Source organism: Pituophis catenifer, unplaced genomic scaffold (assembly GCF_029215685.1).
Source record: "Pituophis catenifer annectens isolate HBS135680 unplaced genomic scaffold, rPitCat1.0.hap2 SCAF_1, whole genome shotgun sequence".
In the NCBI taxonomy this organism is placed as follows: Eukaryota; Metazoa; Chordata; class Lepidosauria; order Squamata; family Colubridae; genus Pituophis; species Pituophis catenifer.
In genome coordinates, this window is record NW_027256881.1 from 121,545,898 (window position 1) to 121,560,868 (window position 14,971).

General features: G+C 36.4%; 1 protein-coding gene across 1 annotated transcript in view; it reads left to right on the forward strand.

Annotated features, from left to right (window-relative positions):
* Positions 1–14,971, forward strand: part of EYS (eyes shut homolog) — an 871,663-nt gene that overhangs the window by 167,941 nt on the left and 688,751 nt on the right. The window contains exon 12 of the mRNA XM_070932259.1: positions 10,191–10,444. Within this exon, the coding sequence (XP_070788360.1) occupies positions 10,191–10,444 (254 nt within the window). The remainder of the gene's footprint in view (positions 1–10,190; positions 10,445–14,971) is intronic.

A 14,971-nucleotide genomic window follows, 5' to 3' on the forward strand; every position in this document is an offset into this window, starting at 1 on the left:
GTAGTTTGTCAGTACCACTGAATCAAACGCTTTACAGAAGTCTATGTAAATTGCGTCTATTGCTTTGCCCTGATCAATATTTGTAGTCCATATGTTTTTGCAGTGTAGAAGTTGTAGATTAAAAGGACTTTTTTTTTCTGAAACCAAATTGTTTATTAGAGAGGAGGTTGTTTGTTTCTAGGTGGAGGGTAATGGATTGGTTAATGACTGATTCCATGATTTTGCACATGACGCAACATAAAGAGATTGGTCTATAATTTTCAACTAGGCTGGGGTCTCCCTTTTTGAAGAGAGGGATGACTGTGGCTAGTGACCATAGTTTGGGTAGGGAGCTGGTCTTGAAAGATTTTTCAAAGATTATGCTTAGGGGTTCTGCTATACCAGTGGAAAGCTTTTTTAAGAAATATGCATATAGTCCATCAGGTCCTCACTTGCCTCTCCCTGGAAGGCAAAACACAAACAACCCAATAAAGACAGAGAAAGCTCAGCATCAGTAGCACACTTTAATTTGTTCAAAATCACAGCTTGGCTATTTGGCAGACATTGGTGCTGGTGTTTGTGTTAAATGATGCTTTTGTGTCAGAAGGCTAGCTGCTTTATTTTAAGTATGGATTAGCACAAGGATGAGGGAAGAGCAGACAACTGTGAATATCGCCTGATTAGTGTGCGGCTGAGGCAGGAGCAGAGGTATGTCAAAAAACTCGTCCTACGTGTAACAATTATCGATCAGACAGGCAGTTTAAATCTCTTTATTTTTACCCCCTCACTTAAAAATCTGAAGAGAGAGAAAAAGAATGAAGACCACTTTTGCCTCCTCAACATACCTCAAAGGTATGTTGACCTTTTGCAAAGATCAACATACAAAAGAGAACATGTTTTGTATATGCTACTGTGGAGAACAGATAATTTTGCTCTTGTTTCTGATACATTTTATCTGATCGAACAAATAAAACACAAATCTGAACAAAACACAAGCATGTTTGAGAAAAATTCCAAACTTTCCATAATTTGGCAGGGAAGGCTATATTCCCTTTTGTACTAACCCCAGGGGATCAGTGTGATTCAGTCATGGAAAGCAACCCCAAAACCAAAGTGCTTACACAGCCAGGAGATACACTATTTGTGCAACAGCACAAAGAGATCAGTTTCAATTGAATGAAAACAAGGTCGATCATTTGTGTCGGATCAATAGCTGTTGGACCTTAGGATATGCTCTTTGACAAACTTCTACTCTGGCACAGACTGCACACAAACTAAATTGTGTTCATAGCCACAAGATACTTTTATTCATCATTCTGGACTTCATCCTTAAAATCAACCCTCTGGCATCCTGACACAAATGTTCAGGTAAATGTCGGCCAAATTCTTTAGCTATGTCATCCAAGCTGTGATTTTTGACCTAAAAAAAAAAAACTATGCATGCCAAGAATAGCAAAACTCAGCGATAGTTATGGTACAGTTCTCTCACATATCCCTTTCACCCTTGTATGTTTTCCACAATTCATCACTCTAAAAGCAATGAAATGTGTGTGGATTTAGAATGGTATTTATGTTGGATCAGCAGTAGAGTTATGACATTGTCTTTTGGTCTATAGGAAGTCCATGCCAATGCTGGTTCTAGGTTCCTTTGCTAGCCACACTGACATGATTCTCTTGTTTTCTGTCTTTAGTCGCTATAACTCCAGATGAGATTGAGAGACAGACAGGCAGGCAGGCAAGCAGTAGAGCCGAGATTCTGGCAGAATAAGAGAATGGATGGTGCGAGGACAAAGGATCAGAACTAAATTTGAAACATTTACCTTTAAATGCCATTAATTAAACTACAGCTAATAAAACTCTTCCCATATATTAAAGGATTCATTTTTTCACTATGTTAGATTAAAAAATTATATTGAAGGATTCATTTTCTTCACTGTTAGATTGAAACATTTAGTGAAAAAGTTACAGAGGCACTTAACTGCTACACCTAATTCTACTTAGAATTATATGCCAGTCTCAAAAACCTCAGTAGAGGAGAGGTATGAATGAGGATAATACAATAGCAGTATGAGCGCTACTAAATTAGGGTTCTGCAGAAATCTACTTGATTTTTATTATAGTTACTAAAATGTTTACAGTGCTCTGCTATTTGAACTGATAAAAAATAATGAGAATAAAAACAACTGGTTGCATTCTTTAATGCAAATTTTGGTATTAATAACTATTTCCATCTTTATATGTAAGAATAAATACATAAAATATCTAATTAATTTTTTTGTTCTTCCTCACATTTCCTGTACTTTTATTTGGTGATGGGCATGCCCAACTTTAAGATATATATGATTTGGAATCTTGGGAAAAATACAAACTTTTAAAATCTAAATATTGTTATATACAATGGCTATGCTATGGAAGATTTGCCATATGACAACCTTTTCCTTCTACTAGTGGCAACTACTTTTAAGAAGATTCAAATGTTTGCCTGAAAAGTGTGGAAATTATATGGGAATTGAGGCAATCATTTATGCACTAACAATTTAATCCTATTCAAAATTATAACAAAATAATTAATTTTCTAAAAATGTTTAAACCATGCCACACCTCTCAGAAATTCTGTTAGAACGTGGAGTTCAGTGTAGCAAAATAAATGTAAAATTCCAACTTCTATTGCAACTCAGCAATCAGAGATATTGACATTCGATTGGTATTGTATGTCAAGCTGTTACATAATCAAATGCAGATTGCTTATATTCAATGCTGTCAATTGCCAAATTCCCCAGTTTATCAGCTGTCTAACGCTATATCACAACTGCTGTCTGAAATGGACAGTGTCAATATGATGCTCGGTCAGATACCTGTCAACAAACGTTCATTCGTACATGCTAGATAATGATAATTAATACAGATCAGCTGTCAAATGTTACTAGCTTTGTGCCAGATATGACTACTGTTGCATATCAACTGTCAGAGAGCATCAAACATCCTTTAGAACTGCAAACTCTTCAGATATCAAATTCCAGTTCTGAATACAAAATTTGACTAAAATGTTATCTCTAGAGAGTATTTAATCATTTCTATTTGCAACTGGGAATTAGAGTATGTTTGCCTCTCCTCTAAAGGTTTCTTAAAGCTTCTTAAAGGTCACAGATATCAGCTCTCTCCCAATATTAACTGAGTATGTAGTATGTATTATTTATTTAATAGAGGGATCTTATCCTTCTTCAAGGTGGGCCTGTCTGATGTTATAATAAAACTCTGTGAGCTAGACTCACTGGGTAAGATTGACTGTTCCAAAGCTAACCAGTTAATTCTATATTCATGTAGGCATTTGAATCCAAGCCACCTCCCCAATTTTCACTATACCATGTTCCCTCTCTGTTTATTATGAAAAACAGCAGAAATATGCTGTAACTTTTGCTTTTGTAAAGGTTTAGCAAAATATGTAAACAACCTAATTCCCAAAGATTGTCTTTTAAAACCCCAGCTCTCAGAGACATCTTTTGGAAATTGCTTAGAATTTAGGTTTCAACTTTTTGCAAAGTTAAATAGCAAATTAACCCCATCTCAAAGCTTTTAATATCACATTTAGTATACTGCGGCTCGAAAGATTTAGGACATTAATGCAAGGTCATGTTCATTAGAGAACAACATGATTATTTCCCTGAGAAGAGCAGGCATGTAATCACTCCTTATGCATCTTTTACACAGAGTTAAGATTGCTTGGCATCATTCAAAGTAGTATTTAATAGAAGAAACTCTTCCTCTCGAAGCTGTGGAAGCAATGCATTTCTCACCAAAAAGAGAGAGAAAAAGTATGCATAGTAAGGTATTGGCAAAGATGTCTCCATACCAGTTTGTTTATTGGAAATTATGAAGACCATAGTTAACAAATCTGGATTAATATTTATTTAAACTCAGATTTGCCAATCCAGACAGAGAAATATGCAATAGAATGGGGATGCTTTTAACTGAAGCTGCACTAAATTATGCCTGTCTAGAAATTAATCCTCTTCTTTATTTATTTTATGCAGTTTAGGTATTGCCCAATCCAAATGAACTCAGATGGTCTTACTATATAAAAAAGGAATTGCATCAAATAGGATAGGGAAAAAACCTATTAAACATAAGACAAGATGGCAGATCCAAATAACAGCAACAACACAGTAATATACTCTATGAGTGGGTTCAACTAGCTCAGAGTCTGAGAAAACAGCCAAGCCTTTAAGGCTCTTCAGGATGACATCAGGTTGGTGAGTTAGGCAGATTTCAGTAGGAACCTCATTCCAAAAGGCAGGTGCTACAATAAAGAGAACACAATTGATGGCATGGCACTGCTTGATTGAAGGAATCTGGAGCATATTAATTCTGTCAGATTGAACCCGCTGAGTAGACACCACAGGAGCTACAGTAGATGGTCCCTCAAGTCACCATGCTCATGTGAGCTTACTGAGGCATGCCCATCATTGCCGTATCACTGCACTATGGATCAATTGAAGCTTCTGAATGCTTTTCAAGGGCAGCCCCATGTAGAGCATATTGCATTAGGTTAAGCCATGAAGTGACTACTATCCCCCATTCTGTTGCATATATACCTGTTTGAATGTGCAAACCTGGGTTTAAATAAATATTAATCAAGATTTGCTAACTGTGGCCTTCATATTTTCTAATAAACAAACTGGTACTGAGACAACCTTGACAATGCGTACTACGTGCATACCTTTTTCTCTCCCTTTTTGGTGCAAAATCTGGCCCTTTGGCTGTCCTTATCTGGCCCATGATGTCAGTGGTGCTGGAGGGGTGGGGGCAGCAAGAGGCAGAGTGGCATTGGTGGAAGAGAGGAATCATCAGGAGGTGGGTGCTTCAGTGGGGCAGCAGGGCAGTGGCAGTGAGGGGGACGGGGCAGCAGTGGCCCTCCACAACAATGTCAGTTTCTTATGTGGCCCCTTAGAAAAATCAATTGCCCACCCCTGGACTAGAGCATGAGTGCTGTCTGAAGTCTCTCTCAATCAAGCAAACAGCACAGTTGGCGTACCAGATGAAGTTGTGAAAGAACCTTGCTGACTACAGTTGCTTCTGGCTCATTGAAAAATGCTTGGTGCATATCCAATAATACGCCAAGTATGTTGTGTGTAGAGACTTCGATTGCAGAGCTCCAAGTGTCATATTTTACTCTCTATTCTCATAAATAGGGGTAATCTAGGTAGATGGTGGTTCTATTGCCATCATTATCTGAACTGGGAACCAATTTCTGAATCTGTTGGCATCCAATGAGCATAGCTTCTATCTGTATCTGTATTTTTGTCTCTGTCTCTGTCTCTCATTATCTATCTATCATCTATCTATCTATCATCTATCTATCTATCTATCTATCTATCTATCTATCTATCTATCTATCTATCATCTATCTATCCAAAGGAGGTTACAGTCCACTTAAAATTTAGAAAGAGCAAATTGTTGTATTTAGTGACTGCTTCATGTCACCTAATGATATGCCCCAGCATAAACCATGGTTTACAAATACCAAGTTGTTTACATATTGCAGTAAGCCAAACCAACTGAACCACATCAGCATGAATCATACTGTGTAACCCAAACCATTGAATAAGAGAGAAGTTTGGGAAATGAGGTAAACCTTATTTACCCCAGGAATTCTGCTTATTGGCTTCCTTGGAGAGAAAAAAGAGAGAGTTACAACCATAAGTCCTTGGAGTCATTTCCCAGTTAAAAATAACTGGGAGAAAAAAGAGTATAATTTGAAATCTGATTGGAACATTGTTAGAAGAGGTATCATGAAAGGCCAGATTAGGAATATTGTGGGAAGGAAATGTTGCACTGAAGGCTATTCTTGAAACCTTTGTAACGTAATACTTGGCTTTACAAAAATTAGATAAATTGTTGATAGATGGAACACTCTAAAAAAAGTTTATTTTCATATCATCTCTTATGAATTCATTACCAGGAATAAAATCAAATCCTATTACTGAGATTAAAAGTATTATCTGTTTGTATTATCAAATAGTAACTTGGAAGGTTTTTTTTTTAGTACTATTAGATTACAGATTATAAACAGTAGATGTTAATTGCAAGTGGGAACACATATATCAGCTATTTTTAATCACATGTGGTTTGGAGAACCTACTGTTTATCATGCTTTCTCCTAATTATGTTTTACATACAAGAAATAATTAGCAGTTAGTGCATATTTGACAAAGCAGTCATCTATATTTAACAGATTGGCTGAGCAAATGTTCCATAATTAAGGGGATACACAGAGCTCTTTCTTTGAAAGTAATATTGTAAACCGAAGGGCCTAACCAAGCTAATGAAAAGAGGGCAATGGACCTTTTTGTATTAAGCTGAAAGATTTCCAATTATTATAATAACTCTGGGGAAAGCAGAGGCATCCTTTTCTGGTATTAGTCTGACTTTCCTCCAGATTTCTGTAAACATTGATGAGTTTAGAAATATGATAGTTATAGCAGCACACAAAAAAAACACCATTGCATTTTCCCTAAGTGGGAATTGCCACTCACAGTAAGCAAAGCACTGCTAACCTCATATAAATTCAATGAGGATTTTAAGGGCAGAGTTGATAAGTATTTTTTTTTTAACTTCAGTTCAATTGCATTGAGACTGTTAAGAAAAATCCCTGCAGTTTTTTTGGCAAGGATTTTCAGAAATGGTTTGCCCTGGCTTCCTTCCCAGGATGGAAAGGAGCTGACTGACCTAGGCAGGAATAGAACTCACAGTTTCCTAGTTTCTAGTCTGATACCTTAAAAGCACCACACCATACCAGTCTTAGTATGTCTTAGTATGGATCAAATTAAATCAAATTAAAGACTTCAGATATTTTGTAATATTGGCAATAGAACAATACAGTATTTCAAAAGGTGTGGTTCTCTGCTTTTTGTGAGAGATATAAATATTCAGCTAGGAAAAAGGTTTACTCTGTGCTTGCTCTGAAAGATAGAGAAGTCCCTCATGGGATATGCCTTCTTCAAAGCATGATTTAAATAAATCATGTATTCTTGCTATAGTTTAATTTACTAGCTCAGGATTGAAACACATTTTCTCAATTGAGGACCATTTTGATTCATGGTAATGTATAGAAAACCACCTGCTGGATATGGCCAGAGTCAAGAGGTTACAATTGCAATTGGGAATGGGTTTGCCATCGCTATGTGATGATGTTACGTGACCACATCGCTTAGTGACAGCAATCCATGCAGTCCTGGTTGCCATTGTAACTCCAGGATGGAACAGGTTGCTAAGCACAAAGAGGTGGGAGTCTCCGGTAAGGAAGGAGCACAGAAGGATGGGAGGGTGGGCAGGTGGGCTCTATGGAGAACAGACAGGCCAACAAGAGCAGTGCCTGGACTCTGGGAAGCACAGGTAAACAGAGCTATGGATTAAGAAATCCCTTATTTCCTTTCCTTTCCTTTCCTTTCCTTTCCTTTCCTTTCCTTTCCTTTCCTTTCCTTTCCTTTCCTTCCCTTCCCTTCCCTTCCCTTCCCTTCCCTTCCCTTCCCTTATTTTATTATTTTATTTTATTTTATTTTATTTTATTTTATTTTATTTTATTTTGTTTTGTTTTGTTTTGTTTTGTTTTGTTTTGTTTTGTTATTTTCCCTTCTTCCTTTTCTGAGTAAACATCTTGTGTTTTAATAGGTGCAGAGTAGGCAGAAATTCAGCAAGTTTCTTTGTTTGTTTATTCATTCATTCATTCATTCAGTTTATGAGCTGCCCACTCCCAGAACAGCTCTGGATGACTAACAGGGTTAAAAAAAAAAACATTCACAGTATAAAAGCAACAATGATTTTGAAAAACACTGTGTTGGGAACAAAACTCAACACTCGTACATTTATATAAGGCTTCTGTGTCATCCTAACCCAGTGTCTGGGAGAATTGGGTCTCCAAGGCCCTCTGAAGGACTACCAAGGTTAGAACTAGCTGAATCTTACAGGGAGCTGCTGTTGTAGAGGGCAGATGCTGCGACGGAGAAGGCACACATTTTGCATCCCAACAGTTGTCGCCACTTAATTGGAGGGACCTGGAACATGCCAACCCTGTCACATTTTATAGGCCACCCTGATGGAATATTCATCATGAGAAAAACTCCTTTTATTCTCCAATAACCTTTCCATCATCAATTATTGTATGCCTGCAAGACGTGGTTTGTATTTTAAAGGAAGTTGTGGCTAAATAGGATTATATTTCCCCAAGATAAGATTACTAAACTGAAATCTTAATTACTGCTGGAATACTAAACATAACTTGGAAGGATACCCTATTAATAATTTGAAGAATTATTAAGTGATCATATATCTATAGGGGGGTATGTATTATATTGGACCAATGTGAGGTTGCAATAAAAATGGTTGAATAGGAGCAGGAAGATCCCAATTCCAATCTCCCTTCTTCTGAGGGACTTTGAGCAAAACTGTTACTCTCAGTCTAACCTTCTTCACAGTTCTGGAGAAAAATCACGTAAAGGAACACTATGTACTATATGCCACCCTGCTGTAAAAAAATAAATAAAAGACAAGACCTTTTTTTTTTTCTTTTAACGTCCCCATAATCCCTTGCATTGGGGTAGACTTTGGGTAACTGAATTTTGCTGAGCGTTTACTGGCTGGATGCCCTTCCTGACGCCTATGCAAAGTTCACAGCAGACAATTACTCATCGTGCCCAGAGTGAGAAATATCTTCTGCTACCAAGGATTGAACTCACAAATATTTCTATGCTGGAAGATTCCCCAGTTATAGTCAATTGGAGGGGGATAGTACTTACACTGAATAATAAACATAAATAATAATAGAATAGAATAAAATAAATAAAGTAATAAAATAAAATAATAAATGAAATGAAATGAAATGACATCTTTGTAAAACTTACTGAATGTTGCAATGCATGTATTTTGTGTTTCTGATAGAGAAGCTTTAAAGTGGTGATTTACCCCAGGAAGAGATTTGCCTTTTCCTTAGTTTTGAATGTTGCAGCTTTTCTTTCATATGGTTCCTCTTCCCACCGGAGTAACTCACAAAAGTGTATTGTTCAGCATGCAAACTTAAAGAATACTCAGCAATGGCAAAACTAACTTTGTATATACCCAACAGAAATGTAACTAGATTTAGGTAAGAATGGTTTCCATACGTACAACATATCATTCAGAATGGTAAACATAATGATTTGCAGTTTGGCTTCCAAGAGGGCCTAAATGTCTACAAATATTGAAAATTTGCAAATGTATAACAGGGGGAAAGTTAGAAATGTAATATTTTTATTTTAGTTTGTTAATTTTATTCTATTTTTTCCTTTTCCTTTTTCTCTTTTTCTAATTTTAATTCATCTTAAATTTTCTCTTTTCGTCTATTTTTTCTCATGTATTGTATAGATATAGTTGTACCGTAGCAGTACCATGGTGATTTTAATATTAAGTAGCTTAAGACTGACATCTTTATTTATCTAACAAATACTTTGATGTAAATTGCAGAAGATTTCCCCCCCTTAAAGTTATACTTAGGTGTGAATGAAAAAGTCAAATAATTTTAATGCTTGTAATAATGATATTCTAAATTGTAATTAATATTGATGGAATATTTTTTCTCTTTGCTATGTTCAACATTGTAAGTTATTTAAATAATAGGATGTGCATAGTCTTTAATTATATTATATAAACCTCACCAAATTGAAATAAGATTTATATCAACTCAATTAAAAGGAAAACAAAGACAAAGTAGTAGCCTTCAGCTTCAGGAGAAGCTTTTTTTTTTTTTTACTCAAAGCTGTTCTCTGTCCCAAATCTTTCTGAAGAACACAGTTTTGATGGAACTTTGTCCCTACTCGCATTGAAAGTTGGTTTATCCCATTGCAGTCATTTTGATATGGATGCATAAATAATTTTAATTTCCTATAAGAGTAATCAGAGTGTAATAGACAGTTCATCCTAATCAGATTAAACTTTAGTTCAGCTTTCTTCATATAATCTGGCAAACATTTTAGGCCCTAAAATGGTATAGTTAACCAAGAACAAAGATGGCGAAGGCTTCTTATCTGATTAATCATACTCTTATTTCGATCTTCCTGGAACTATCATCCAGTTGTGAATAAGATGACACTGTTTTGAGAAGAAGCTAGGATGAAGTTCTGGTAACCATTGCAATTTGTCTGTGGAGTTAGATGGCTAATTTCTCATTCTATGTCTTGTAGGTGTTTGTGTCCTGCAGGTTATTTTGGGGCATTCTGTGAACTTGGCTTAGACATGTGCCTTCACCACCGTTGCTCAGACCATGGCTTTTGTGTAGTTAATCAGAATAATTACACCTGCCACTGTGTGCTTGGCTACGAAGGACCATTGTGTGAAGTGGAAGCTAACGAATGTTCAAATTCACCCTGCAAAAATGGGGCCACCTGTTTGGATTTAATTGGCCACTTCTTGTGTCACTGTGCCACCGGCTTCAAAGGCAAGTTTCAGTGCTCACCTTTTCCTTAGCATATTTCCTAGTCCATTTCTTCTTCACTGCAGCTCAAATGGTCATTATTTTTAATTAGGCATTTTTCTTAATCCATTGCTGTGTCATTATGCCCCCAATATTTGTGAAAATGTAATGTCTTAAACACAAAAAAGGAGGAAACTAAAAACTATTTCGATGATGTAATCTTCGAGCTACTTGAAATAATAACTTGATAAAAGAATGTTTAGGCCCTAGAAAACATTCTGCACCGACTAGATAATGCATAGTTATAGAACAACTACACAATGGGCTACTGTTGTGTACTTCAGTGTATGGAGAAGCAAAATAGACATAACAACATAGGTAACCTATTTTACTATAAAGTTATTAGATTTGAGTTGTAATACTGAGTTGAAAAAAAAATATGGGAATCGAAAAATTACTGCATTAGCATTGTATTTGTAAGCATTATAATTACATTATTTATAATGCATTACTTATAAATAGGAATGTGCACTGGTTTGCTTCACATAAGAATGAAATAGAAACAGGTCAGTGAGTCACAGACTTCTTTATAGATCCTCTGATTCAATTCAGTTTGAGAATTGACAAATAAAGAGTTGGCTATGCCTATATATTTCAGTGTATTTTTGTAAACTGATGGAAATTATTCCTCAAAAACACTAAAAATGAACAACCTGAACTTTATACTTTATTATTTTATTTTTAAAATACATTTTATTTAATACATATTAATATATAGTTAAAGACTGCATTAGTTGATATACGATTGCATTGTGATGGAATCTTATGTAGGTTGCATATTAAGCAATATGTAGCTGGTACCTTTTTACTATATAATATGCATTTCTATGCGACATTTTGAAAAAAATACAAATACATTATGACTTACCAGCATCGTTATTTTGTTTGTTGCACAATGACTGAGATGTTTAGTCTGGATTTGGCATTTTTATCCATCTATTGAGTCCTTCCCAAGGACCTTATTATTATTACTATTGATAACAAACAACCTATTATAATTCAAGGAATAGCACTTTATACTAAAACATTTATATTAATATTTCAGTGACATTAGTTTTATGCTGATGGGTTAGTGAGGATTATCATTCTGAAACATTTTCTAAAAGAGAAAAGAAAAACTACTTTCAAAGATCAGTATCCTATCTCTTTATGAATCTCAAAGAGTAAAATATTTTGAATTGCAGTAGAGAATTTATCAGCATTCCAGAGAACTAACAACCTAGCCATTATTGTCAAATATTAAACAGTTTGCTTTGTGATAAATTGTTCTGCAGATGGTAGCACCTGATCAACTTTGACTTGATTTGGGACCTAAGCAAGGGTCAGACCTAGTTTTTACATGGATGCCCCCCACTGGCATCCCCTACATGGGGGCAGTGGTGGGTTGCTATCGGTTCTCCCCGGTTCTTGCGAACCAGTAGTGGAAATTTTGAGTAGTTCAGAGAACCGGTAAATACCACCTCTGCCTGGCCACACTCCCAATCTATTTGCTGCCTCCCAGTCTCCCAGCTGATCGGCTAGAAGGAAAAAATCACGGCTCACTTGACAAAGAAGAGAACAAAAAAAACCAAGACATCTTAGCTTTAAATTGAGAAGCCAAGAAGCCTCTCAACTGATTGGCTAGAACCAATCTGTGCCTTGGAAACCGCTCGGTGGTGGCAGATTGACAATTGAGGCCAAGCTGCCTGAAAGCGGTTTCCGATGCTCTCGGTGGTGGCAGACTGGCAAAAAACTGTTTAAACTCTTGCCGCGATGCTTCAAAGGGCTGCTCTACAGCTGATCAGCGGTAAAAGGCAGTGTGGTGGTAAACCAGTGTGTTCCAAAAACAAATAGGTAGACCGGAACGCTCCAAAAACAAATGTGTAGACCGATATGCTCCAAAAACAAATGGGTAGACCAGAACACTCCAAAAACAAATGTGTAGACTGGTATGCTCCATAAACAAATAAGTAAACTGGAACGCTCCAAAAACAAATGTGTAGACCAGTACCTCTGCTAAATCCTAAAGAATTGCTTGTCACATGACCATCAAACCATGCCCACAAAATAAGCCACGGCCACAGAACTGGTAGTAAAAAAAAATTAGAACCCACCCCTGGATGGAGGCCCATCAAGAAATCCCAGGGCCAGGGATACACACTGTGGAGATCCAGTAGTCAAATGAAAACAACAATCACAGTAACCACATTGTACTGGTACAATGCAGGTTCTGCCTCTTTTGTACATGCTGTATGGGCTCACACACATTGCAGTACTGCAAGCATCGAATATTGCATATGGATCTGTGCAGGACTTTAGGCTCAAATGGAAAGTCAAAAAACTCCTCTTCCAAAGCAATGGAAACCCCCTTACCGGCATTATATTATTTATAAGAAGGAGCGTGCACTGAGTAGACACATCTTTTAAGACCCATCTATGTGAAAAGGTTGGTGAGTCAAAGACTTATTCAAGAGAATTCCTGATCAAATAGAGTTTAGGAATTGAAACACAAAGAGTTGACTATATCTCTAACTCAGTCTTTCTTATATACTTGCAGAAACAGCTACTTATTACAGAATCAAATCTTCCAATTTTAGATGAATAATCACCTTGATTTTGCTGCAATTGTTCCAAGTATCATCATTATTATTAATTGCAAAGAGATCTTGTCTTGTCTCAATGGATTTTTAAAAAAATCAGTTAAAGTTTGCCATTTCGTTGGGATTATGTTTGCCAAGTTTCAATTGAATGAGTTCAGGATTTTCTGCTAAAGTAACATTTCTATTTGAAGGCTTTCAAAAAGATAATATGCTTATCTTCCTTTTTAATGGCGAAGGAAATGGCATATAGTGCAAGAAGTGGCCATGCTAAAGAAAGCTGTATTTTTTTTCCTTGAAAATAATGGGTTGGGATAGAAGGGGAGAGAGAGAGAAAGAGTTTGCTTTCCCTTCCCTCTTTTTGTTTCTTTTGTTTCATAGGAGATGAGTTCTTAGAACAAGAACCTTGAAATGTTCAAAGCGAGCAGGAGCTCAGAATTTATGATGAATAGAAAACAGTTCAAAACCTTTTTTAATGTCCTTTACAACTGGCAGTAATGTCATAGAATGTGCAGTAAGCCATGGGACAGAGATAGATTTTTATTCCCATGGCAGAGAAGAATAAAGACTTGAATATCCAGCTACAGAGTCCCACGTCCAACTGGGACACTGACTTGACATTCCAGGACATGTGCTCTTAGAAGAGTGAACAAAAAGAGAACTTTGAGTAGAGTTTCCAGATCACAGAATTACACACCACTGTTTCTGTTATACTCTGTTCACCTTGGAATTGTTCTTCAATGGGCAGGTTGGAGAGATACCTATCAGTTTGGGCAGACATATTAGCTTTCTTCAAGTTTTCATCTGAACAGGTGGAAGGTGTGAAGGTGGCTAGAAAATGGAACTGCGTTTGCAGGCTTACCTCCATTTGACTTTGATCTTCTTGCATTCAGTTAGTGATCTGAAGGAGATCTGTGATGTCAATGGCATGAATATGAGTGCAGCTTTCTAGCCTGCTTTTTTTCTTTAAAAAAAAAATCAAGCTCTTTGCTGGGTTCAGTAGGATTGTTGGCTCTGTGTGCTTCTGGATTCTAAAGTAGTAATAAAAATTTGGAAGGCTTCAGAATTAAATTTAGAAGAATCTCATTTCACACTTGTGATTTTCTGAATCTGGCTGATTCAAAATGAAGTCAAGTCAATGTGTTTATATGTTTATAGCAATATGTATATAGCAATAGCACTTAGACTTATATACCACTTCACAGTGCTTTACAGCCCCCTCTAAGCGGTCAGCATATTGCCCCCAACAATATGGGTCCTCATTTTACCGTCCTTGGAAGGATGGATGACTGAGTCAACCTTGAGCCACTGGGAATCAAATCTTGAGCCTTCTGGCAATCTGCAGTCAGCAGAAGTAACCTGCACTACTGCATTCTAACCACTGTGCCACCATGGCTCTTGTAATTGAATATTAGAAAGAACAAAGTGCATGTACTTATATCAGTAGCCATTAAGAATATGATTGTGTACCAAAATTCAGATATATTTATTTCTAAAGCAAAATTCAAATTCAGGCTTCATACATATCACTGTATCATCATTGCTTTCTTGGTAGTTTTGTTTTTGCTACTCAATGAATATATATGCATGAGTGAGAGGAGAGGGGACATGTAATTGAATTACTGCAATTGAAAGCATAAATGCCCCAATTTAGTTTTATAGATTATTTTGGACCAGGAATTCTCAAAACCTTCAGCCCATCGGCCCCTTTCTGTAGTTTCAGATTATGCATCAAGCCTTTTATTATTGAATAAAAATAATTTAACAATACTAGTTTAACAAATAGTATTACAAATAACAATAATAAAGATTTCATAAAAATAGGTAATACTGGAAATAGGAAAACCATATGATTCAACATTCCTTTTTCTGAAACGGTTGATATCCACCTAACCTTCAGGACTATAGACTGACA